General features: G+C 55.3%; 1 protein-coding gene; it reads right to left on the bottom strand.

Annotated features, from left to right (window-relative positions):
* Positions 1 to 573: 573 nt before the first annotated feature.
* On the bottom strand, positions 574 to 769 carry CHC_T00003994001 (hypothetical protein). XM_005715252.1 is given in 2 exon segments: positions 574 to 613; positions 614 to 769. 1 exon segment carries the CDS (start codon positions 767 to 769, stop codon positions 614 to 616), a length of 156 nt encoding a protein of 51 aa, XP_005715309.1. The 3' UTR covers positions 574 to 613.
* Positions 770 to 11,069: the final 10,300 nt, after the last annotated feature.

Raw genomic sequence — 11,069 nt, 5'->3', positions numbered from 1 at the left:
TTGCAGTATTTCCGTACATCTTGGCCCACGATCAATGGTGACTCGCCATGCACCAAGTCGAAAGTAAGGGAAATCGGTCGGCCTCTTACGTCCGGGACTGTGATCGTCCAGGAGCAGACGATCGGTTTTGCGTCAAGGCAATCTTGTCCCCAACCATGGAGATAATGCTCCCTAGGTGGTTCGAGATATAGCTGGATGCCAAGTATATCGCAGAGGGTGGCTGCGTTGTCAATACCTCCAGTAGAGGTGGGTGCTCCTTCGTCAAGGATTGGATTAGGATCAGGCAGGAGCGTGTCGGACCCTTTTACCAAAAACTCTGCTGGTCTAATGTCTTGGAATCCCTTCTAGCATTATTTTCGATAATATCTGGTGTTTCGTTAATGGTGACATGCTTGGCACTTGGGGAAGGCGAACCGACCCAACTAGGCTTGTATGGTATCCTGGCTTGTTGCATGGAGTCACTAGGGTACTTTCTCTTTTCAGCATTGTGTTTCAGGTTATCGGCATACTTCGGGCAAATCGGATCACGCGACTTTGAAGCATCGCGCAGGAGCTACACTCAGCGCCTTAGCATTAAGCGACCGTTAGCTTTTAGTTCAGCAAGCAAGTACTGTCAGTAACGGTTAGAGATGTGAGCAACACTAGCGGGTAGCGAGCAACGCGGTGACACTACATAAGCAAGCAGACTGTAGGTAGCTAAGCGAAAGGAGCATCGAAGTACACAGAGAGAGACGGGACGACTGCGTCGCCCGGAGCACAGCGTGCTCATTAACGACTTCGTAGAGTAGGGATTCCACCAGCATCTTGTAGCCCCCCCCCTCCAACATGGGAGACGCGGTTACGATAGTTATGGGCCCAGGTGGAAGTTCCACTCCGAACAACCGCATCCTCATAGCTCCGAGGTTGACTGCCACAACCGACAAGCTCAAATGGCGCACTGAAGTCCGCCTGTGGACCACCTCCGTTGAGCTCTACGCCGATGGTGGTGACACAAGGTCAAAGGGTATGATGAGTGCTCTCGGCATCACCCTTTACCACGCCGTTGATGAAGCCTTCCGCTCAAAACTCGACCGTGCAATCGACGCTGGTATCCTGATGTTAAAGCCGGACAGAAACGAAGATCCCAAGCAAGTCCAGAAACGCGCAGTGGAAGCCATCATCCAGATTGTGGCCAAAGATTCAGCAACAGATAGTATCCGTAGACTCGTATAGATGATGCGCGATGTTTACTCCTGTAAACGCAAATCCGCAGAGCCGGCTGCACTGTTTGCAAGGCGTTTTCAAGGGTTAGCACTTAAATATCTCAACTACTGCAGTAGCTCTTCCACAGATAAGGACAGCCAAAACTTCGCCATGTTGCTCCTGGAGAACGCTGACATACCATCGTCTGTCTACAGCACCATCGTCACACAGCTTGTATCCAAGGCAAACGAAAGGGGTCAGACCAACAACGATAAAATTTGCCTCACAACAAAGTCAACACTCAACGGTATATCCGACAAAGCCAACCAAGCAGTAACTGAGTACAAGACATGGCGCAGTACCGGGGAACTTTATCTACCGCCCATACAAGCCGACTCTGTGATCCTCAGCTATGAATTGATCGTAAATCAGGTCAACAAGATAATCAATCACAACGAGAACAGTAATACCACAGACTGTGCTGATTTCTCTATAACGCTCGAGGATGCAGTAGATGCGCTTTGCGAAGTAAGGGTTGATACTGCCAACACAGGCACTCACACAGAGGCAAGCCGCCTACAAGGTACTCTTCTTGGAAAACGATGTGCTCCATCCTCATACCAAGGCCCGAACAAGGGTTCCCGGACGCACATACCAGTGGGTACAGGACCAAAAGCTAACGGTCGCTTAATGCTAAGGCGCTGAGTGTAGCTCCTGCGCGATGCTTCAAAGTCGCTGACTTCGTCCCTCTTCTGCTTTGCATTGTTTTGCGGTACCGTGCCCGTTCGTTATCCGTGTCCGTTCGTTATCCGTGTCCGTGGCAATCGATGCTCGCAGAAATCTATGCATTGTGTCCGACGTGTAATCGGTGGCCTTCACACTTGTCACAACTGCATACCGCAAGCCGCCTTCTCCTCCCGCCTCCTCCTCCCGCCTCCTCCTCCCGCCTCCTCCTCCCGCCTCCTCCTCCCGCCTCTTCCTCCCGCCTCCTCCTTCCGCCTCCTCCTTCCGACACCGCCATCAACCCTTCCACGCCAGAATCTGCGCCTCGACGTACGCGGCTATCTCCGCCGTGGAGCTGTTCTTCCCATAGAACTCGCGAAACTCCCCGCCGGGGTCCATCAGGTACGTGATAATCGAGTGGTTCACCAGAAACTCGTCGCCCTCCCCGCCGTCGTGACTATAGTGCACCCGATACGCCTTCGCCGCGTGTCTGACCTGCTCGTCCGACCCGCTAAGCCCGACGAAAGCCTCATGAAACCCGGCCGCGTACTCCGCGGCCCGCTCCGGAGAATCGCGCGCGGGGTCGACCGAGATGATCACGGGCGTGACCACATTGCCGCCCTTCCCGGTCCACTGCACGCGCCGCCCGCGCCCCTCCAGCATCGTCAGCGCCTCACCCACCTGGGTCAGCTCGGCGGGGCACACGTCCGGGCACATCGTGAAGCCGAATTAGACGAGCTTCCACCGCCCGAGCAGGAACGTCTCGTCGACCGCCGCGCCGCTGCTGCCGTCAACCAGCGAGAACGCGCCCTCGATCGCCACCTTGCCCATCGTCTGCGGCCGTATGATCTCTGCCAGGGAGGACACACCGGACGCAGCCGTCAGTCCCTGTCTCCGATGCCCGCGCACACGCTGCGAACAACGTCCCGCTTGCCTTCCATGCGCGCCTGCTTCTTCACGCTTTAGTACCCTAGCCCCGCCGTGCAGACCACGCCGAACACCGCCACCGCGCGCCACGAGATCGGGCCCTGCTGCCCCGTCCGCGCGCCCCCGCCTCCTCCCGGAAGCGCGGCTCTCCCTGTAGATGACGCGTGTCGCAGCAGACGACGCGCGACTGGCCGCGTGGAACGAAACATCGCGACGAGGGCGAGGGAAGGAGGAGAAGAGAGAGGTCCTCAACCCTCGACATCGTTCCCGACCCGCAAGACCCGATTTAGGAGTCCCGGCCCCAGGCCAATGCCCGCGCCTCCATCATGATGGAGGCACCAATGATCATTGGTCGATGTGTCCCCTCGAATTAGAGCCCGCCGATCGCACCGCCCCTGTCCAGCAAGGCCGGCAGTGCCGCCCACTATCCCCATCCTCTCTCGCCCGGCCCCTCCCAGCGGCATTCCCAGACCCGCTCCCTCCGGTCCGCCATGCCGCGCGCGCCGTCCGTCGCGAAGAGCCCGCGCCGCGCGCCCGCCCATCGCGCTCGCCATGCCGCCGCCGCCGCCGGCCGTTACGGCGCTCGCCGCGCTGTCGCTGCTCATCTACGCTTCGGCGCGCCTGCTGCTCGCGCGCGCGCCGAAGGTATAGGCCCGCCGTAGTTTCCCATAGTTTTTGTACAGAATGAGGCAGACTATGACATTCAAAGGAAGACGAAAGTAGTTTATAATGGCGGATCGGGTGACCTCGGGAACATACTTTGCTCGCATGGTACCCATGGCCGGAAAGTACAAACCGCAAATGACTTCAAACATAAGCAGAGCGCCGCACACCTCCCATACATTGGATGATATCGTCGTGACGACAAAGCAAACGACGCCTATGATGTACATATTGCGCATGAATAGCTCAGCGGGGAGGGTGATAGTTTAGCAAGAGGCAGCGCCGGGGAAGGGCGGCGGCTGAACGAGAGGCGGGCGTGCAGGAGACTAGTCGCCCCCACTTCTCTACCCGTCTTCTCTAGCTAGAGAAGACGGGTAGAGAAGTGGGGGCTCGAATTATGCCGCGCGCGGCGACAATGGTGCGAGGGACAAGGCGCGGGAGTGACAGGCCGCAGCGACAGTCGCTGCGCAACATGCTTGCATTGCTGGCCTAACAAGCGGCAGTTCGGTATGAGCGAGTCACACGTGCGCGATACAGTGCGTGTACAGTACTGTTGCGGTAATCCAACTGCGAGGCACCGAGCGAGTCGTAAAGTCGGGAATCCGCCCACTTCCTTTACTCTTTGCTAGTTCGCTGCCTCCCCTCTCTATCTCTGAGGGTAGGCGATAAGTACTACTCCCCGGGAGGCCTCAGCTGTCTCTGATCTTTCCTCCCCTGCCCCCTTTCCTTTCGACCCAGCATCTCCCGACCACCCGGCGCTGCCCCCCCCCCAACTCCTACCGTCCATTGCCGTCCTCCTTGCCGTTGGCGCTACGCGCGACACCAGCTGCACCCCTTTTTCCCTTCGGAAGACTGGATTACCCGCCCTTTCGGCTCCCTACATGCGCGCACGTGCACTCCTGTTTCGGTTCGCGATCCGTTCGTCCACGTTTACACGTGGGGTTCAGTTCTTCCTCAACAGTACTGTAGTGCCCGCACTACCCAATCGCGGCCCATGGCCCCGATTGATCGTTTCTTGCGAGCGTCCCAACCGCCGCACAAGAGACGCGCCAAGCTCACGTCAGGTGCGTTGCAGGCGGCGACTCGCTCCGGGAAAGAAGAGGGCGCGCAGTCTTTGTTGCCGTCGTTGACGCCAATTTCCTGCCGTGCGCTGTGCGGTGCGCCAAGCGCCCCACGCGTCGCGAGAGACGTGCCGCGGCGAGTACCGCGCGAGTACCGTTGTACAGTAATTTACCCGCTCCGATAGATGCCGCATGCGTACTGAATACTGTACGTGTCGTCGTGGACCGTGCGGTCATGCTTGTATTGTATGGGGGAGTGGCAAGTTGAGGGCATCCTCGTGATCTTGCCAGCGTGCCGTACTGTACTAGTGTACGTACAGATGCTCGCTGCTCAAGTTACGCAATCAGGGCGGCTCGTGCAGTTGGGCTCAATACCCATTCAATCCATTTGTTGTATGTCGCATAAGTCTCGATTTCATTCTCGGAAGTGCGTCGGAATTTGGAAGAGAGGACACTTTCTCGCCTCTGCCAAATTCCGTCTAGTTACACCTGTTGCCACACATGTACGTTTCTCAGTCGGTACACGTAGTACAACATCGCAAACTCCCGCTCTACTGTGACCTGCAATCTACTGATTCATCCAGCTCATCGATTTAGTGCATTCATTGGCAATTGAAAGGTGAATCTGGACAAGGGGGCTTTTCGGTTGGAACGCACGACAACTCAGCAGAAAGTGGAAAACAAGTGGACCATTTCAGCCGTACAAATACAAGTCAGGATGACTTGGCGAGAAGTCAGCGCCAAGCCACAGGCCATGATTTGAAGAATGATTCTTCATTCGCGTAATGAAACTTGGCAAAACAAGAATCAGCACCAAGTCACACGATGACTTGGGAATGATTCTTCATTCGCGTAATGAAACTTGGCAGAAAAAAGAATCAGCACCAAGTCACACGCCATGGTTTAGCACCCCCACTATGACTTGGAAATGATTCTTCATTTGCGTAATGGAACTTGGCAGAAATGAAATTCGGCCAATGTCCGAAAACAGGGCTGTATAAGAGAGTCACGTAAAAACTCTCTCACCACTCTTCTCTCTTCCTCAAGTCGTCGCTTGTTCTAGTTTCACAACTCAACAAGCTCCAGACGGATCATCGTCACGGCCGGCTCTCAACAACTTGCGCATTATGCCTAATGCTGAAGAAGAACAATCTTCGTCCGGATCCGCAGGCATCTCTGGCCCAGTGCCAACTCTGGAAAACCAGCCTTCTACCAGTCGCCCTCCATCTGCTGCTCTCGTCACCAAGGTCAACTCGTTGGAAACGCAGGTCGCCCAGATTCTCTCGCTGCTCCATAACTGCCCCGCTAGTACGGCCCCTACTGCCGCTACCGCTGAGGATCCAGCCGCTCCGCCGTTTTCACAGGCCGCAGAGCAAACGGGTGCCAGGACCCCCCACGCGGGCCCTGCCCCACCGCAGCTCACATCTGCTCACGCCGTCTACGCCGGCCGGGGACTTCAGTTTACTCTTCCAGCTCCGACTGCTCAAGGAATCGCTGATACCGTCGCTACACGCCAACAATACGGGGAAACTGTGAAACTCAACCTCTTCCAGAAACCTGTTAACCAGGCCCCATTCCCGTCCAAACGCTTCATTCCCGAAACTGAGAAGCTGTTCGGGCGCATCAAGGAATCGGATACAAGGGACGGTTGGGAAGCTGAGGTACTCTGGAACATCGGTTACAACACTGAAACTGCCCTCGCCGCATCTCACAAAGTGGCGGAGGCTTTGTCCACTGGAAACACTCAAGCCGCTACTGAGGCCTTTTCAGTCCTACACCACTATCTCCAAGCCTCGTACGAACGGGTGCAGGAGCGAGTCGACTTCTTCTCCGACTCTGTGGAATCAGGGAAGTCTGAGGCGGTACTTCTCCAGAAGTACTTACGCGAGCAAGATCAGCCCTACGTCTCCCAACTCTACAGGGACACCAAGGAGAAGTTTGCCGAACTCCGCTCCCAGGCCTACGCCAAGGAGTTCAACAAACAAGCTGCTCGCAACTCGGGAACACAGGCTACAGGACGTGTCTCAAGAGGACTCTCAGGAAGAGGGGCACAGCGGTATCCGCCGCGGAACCCCAATTCAGGAGGCTCAGGCTCTTCCGGGTCTAGCTCCAAGTAATGGTCCGCAAACCGGACCCTTCTGTGCTATGGCGCAACCCACACCGCCAAGCACGTTTCTGGGCCGAAGGGCTCAGGGCTCCGCACTTCCTAGTCCGAGCCATCAAATTCGGGGTGTACGAGAAACCGGTCAACTCAGCCAAATTGGCCACACGCTTCGTACTCTCCGAGATCCCAGTGGAACCTTTGGATTTAGACTGGCTACGCAACGAACTCACCGATGCCACGCGCCGCCATGTCTACGAGGAAATCTCCCCGGTGGAGGCTCACCGCCTCAATAAGCAAGGATTCCCTATCTCAAACGCCTTCATCGTGCGCACAGAAAAGCGACGATTGGTCGTCAATCTCCAACGACAGTCAGATCTCTTTCGGTCTGTTCCCGTCAAAATGGAAACACTGGAATGCTTCGCTTTGGAAATCAAGCCGAACGACCACCTGCTCTCGTTCGACATAGAGAAAGGGTACCATCATTTCAGGCTACATCCGGCTATCTGCAACTGGTTCCTCTTCAGAATCGATGGACGTTACTTTCGCTGTATCGCCCTACCGTTTGGGTGGAAGCTGTCTCCGTTCTACTTCGTCAAATTCATGCGACCTTTCGTCGAGTACATCAGAGACCGGCTCAATCTCCGCATCCACCCATACATGGACGGTTTTCTGGTGGCAGTTCCAAGCCACACCGAACTCCGCAGAGCACAGCGGCTCCTGGACAAACTGCTGCAGAAAACCGGTCTCCGCAGAATGCCAGGCAATGGCTGCTGGGAGGGGTCGCAACAGTTGGACCACCTCGGTTTCGTGATCGACACCAAGGCTCAGGTATTCGGGATAACGGACAAACGGATTCAGAAGATTCAGGCCATCGCTCGGAAACTGCTACAGCATGCTGTAGGGATTGCAATCCCGACAGAACCGTCGGTTGGTGGAAACATCATTGTTACGCCACTTCCTCGGGGTGGCCATCTCATGCTCTCTGGCCATGCCTCTCGCCCGCTTCTACACCCGTTCACTGTACGACTCGCTACGGGGACCAACGAAGCGGCGCGTGAAGCTCAAACACGCAGCCATCCAAGACTTGGTACACTGGAAGGAATTGGTCAAATCACCGTCTACGCGCCCTCTCCATCACCAAACAGTCACAATGGCAATGTACTCCGATGCATCAACCTCAATTGGGATGGGAGGGACACTGGGACACGACCTCAGGATGGGGGAACCAGGGGTCTGGGAAGCGAAAGGGCTTTGGAATCCGCATCTGCGTACGAAGCCCATCACCTTTCTGAAACTCAGGGCAGTAACGGACAATCTAAAGGCATTCGCAGACGACCTTCGAACGGGGACCCATCTTTGCGTATGGGAGGACAATCAGGCCGTGGTCCACATACTCATTACAATGACCACGCGCTCACCATCCCTCATGAAGGAGTTGCGGGCGTTACACAAGGTACTGCTCAAGCTGGGCATCTCAGTCGAGTCACGATACGTCCCTTCTGCCGTCAACCGCTTCGCAGATCGCCTCTCTAGCTTGCGTTCACTGGACGACTGGAGGATCAACACCCGGACAATCAGGGCGCTCTTACACGAGATGGATCCAACAATCGACCGGTTCGCAGATCAAGAATCAACGATCTGCCCCCGGTTCAACAGCCGCTACCGCTCACCGGGATCCTCAGGAATCGATGCGCTACAGCAACATTGGGGACAGACGATCAACTTCTGGAACCCACCGCTCAAGCTCATCCCACTCCTCGTGGAGAAGATCATTCAGGAATCGGCAAAGGGCCTACTGGTCACCCCGTGGTGGCCCGCTCAGTCGTGGTGTCGTCACCTCAACGAAATCGGAACGTTTCAGCTGTTTCACGCGCCAGACGTCTATCTACCACCATTGTGGGCACCACAGCACCTGCCAGCCCCACCATGGAAAATAGCCGTCTGGACGATACGCAGCAACTTCCACTAGCTGCTTCGCTTCGTGGCTCAGTCCTGCATACCGCCGGAGTCCGAATCTCAGGCGGAGGGACTACTATCGCTGGTCTAATTCACCGCGCTCGGGCGCCCAACACCTGGAAGAGCAATGAGCGATTCTGGCAGAAGTGGACTACGTTCTGTACGTTGGAAAGGATCGACCCATGGGCTTCGGATGAAGAATCTTTGCTCAGGTACCTCGGTTGGCTCTTCGACTCAGGCACGATTGCTGGCGGTTCAGTCAAGAATTACGTCTCCGCAGTGGTAACGGCCCACAAACGCGTCAAGTTGCCCGTTGAATACACCCCACTCATCCAACTCGCGCTGGCCGCCTACCAACAATCTGAACTGGATCGCCGCGCGGAAAACGACCCGGACGCACACAAGGAACGACGGGCCCTCCCGAGCACCATAGCCAAGAAAATATTCGACGCTGCTATGGCCGCTCCTGCTCTCAACCGTCAGTTCATTCGCAACGCTACCGCTGTTCTGGTTTCCTACGTCTTCTTCGAAAGGGGGAGGCTGGCGCTGCGCTTCGCATGGACAACATTCAAGTTTCGGAACGATCAATCGACCTGGCAATTGCTTTACGGAAAAATCGGTCTCGAGTGGCACATATCCTATCCTACACTAGACTATCTCCAGACAAGTTTTCGCTCATCGACTTGGTCTTACGGTACCAGAGTTTGTACAAGTGGCGATACCACAGTCATTAGCGGACCGCATCCTGGGGTTGAGCCATTATGCTAAATTGGCAGGCCACCCTGGAGGCAGGAAACTGTACAAGACGTTAAGAAAACATTTTTATTGGCCTACGATGGCACTAGACTGCTACGCAGTTGCTAAGAATTGCGCCGCAGGTGCGCGAGAAAGGGTGAAGTGGAGAAAAACACGAAGGAAATGAACTTGTTCACACCCAATGCTCCTCTGGAGTGTGTCGCTATCGACATCCTCGGAGAATTAATCACGACGAAGCGAGGCAACCGATACATCGTGATCAGCGATCGATACTCAAAACTGGTACGGACCGTACCACTCAAAAACATTACCGCTGCGCATATAGCGCAAGCTTTCGTGCACCATTGGGTATTCGTATATGGACCGCCCGTGAAATTTTATCCGACAACGGTACGCAGTTCACGGTACGGTTCTATCAGAACATCTGCAGAAATTTAGGAGTACGAAATGTCTTCACGACAACGTATCATCCGCAGGCCAACGGCCAGGTTGAGGGAGTCAATCGCACGCTGACTTACGCGTTGCAAAAGTATGTCGGAGACCATCCAAAGGATTGGGACCTGGATTGGGACTTATATAGCGACGCTGAGACATACGCATACAACACGCAAGTTCAACGAACTACGAACATCGCGCCCTTTGAGACGGTACTAGCTCGGGCACCGAGAAGCATTGCGCTACAAGCGCAACCCAAGTTAGAGCAATTCGACGCGTCACGAGCCTACTATTTGAAGTGGCAGTCGTGGTTGGAGAGCTTAATGAGAACCACCGAGAAGAGTCTACGAAAAGAACAAGCTCGGTACAAACGAATTTCGACGCAAGACTTCGCAAGCCCAAGTATGACATCCCCGCAGGATCGTATGTATTCCTCCGAAAGGAGCAAGGCACGGCGAGCAAACCGAAGCACAAACTTGCCCAGGTGGCCACGGGTCCATATCGGGTTAAGAAGTCAAATCAAGAGACGGTCGTCATCGTCATCGGCGACCAGGTGGAACGGGTATCGCGTGACAAGGTAGTATTAGCTCCAAGTCCGATGAACTATGTGCCGGTCACCGGCCTACGTCAAGCGCTACAGTTTCTCAGTGGGACCAACTGCGATGGACGAGGAAGCACCTCTGCTCAGGAGGACAGTCACTGCGCGCTTGCAACAGCCGCAGTGTACTCTAGCGAGTTGGTTACCAACCCACAGTCAGGAGGGGCTTCGCAAAACGCGAAGAAGTTAAACCGTTTAGAAGCGCAGGACAAATAGTAGGATCTTCAGGACTATGGGGAAGAAAATAATCCCACGCGCGAAGAAGTGAGTGAAAACCCGGTGTACGTGATTGACACGATCGTCGATCAAGGGTATCGAGATGACGAATAAATTCTCAATGTAAGATGGTATGGTTACGCAGACGAAGACGCGACGTGGGAGCCCATTGAGCAGTTGCCCCGCACCGCAGCAGTCACTTATTTCCGAAAGAAATGGTTACCCCTACCGGCTCAAGTAGCGCACGCACAAACGGGATAGCCATCCTCTTTAGAATTAGCAGGTTAGATACAACGGAGGGGTCAGGGATTACAAGAAGGAACGGACGAAGTTGTCCCCGCACGAGGGAAGCGGGAGCAAAAGGAGCAAGGAAGTGTTCCCCAGGGAACCCCTTTACAAGAAGGGACGGACGCGCGACGCGTTTTCAAAGGACTTAGAGTGGTACTGT

Source organism: Chondrus crispus, genomic scaffold (genome assembly GCF_000350225.1).
Source record: "Chondrus crispus Stackhouse genomic scaffold, scaffold_209, whole genome shotgun sequence".
NCBI lineage: Eukaryota > Rhodophyta > Florideophyceae > Gigartinales > Gigartinaceae > Chondrus > Chondrus crispus.
Note: the sequence above shows the minus strand (reverse complement) of the source record. Positions and strands in the feature narration are given on the sequence as shown.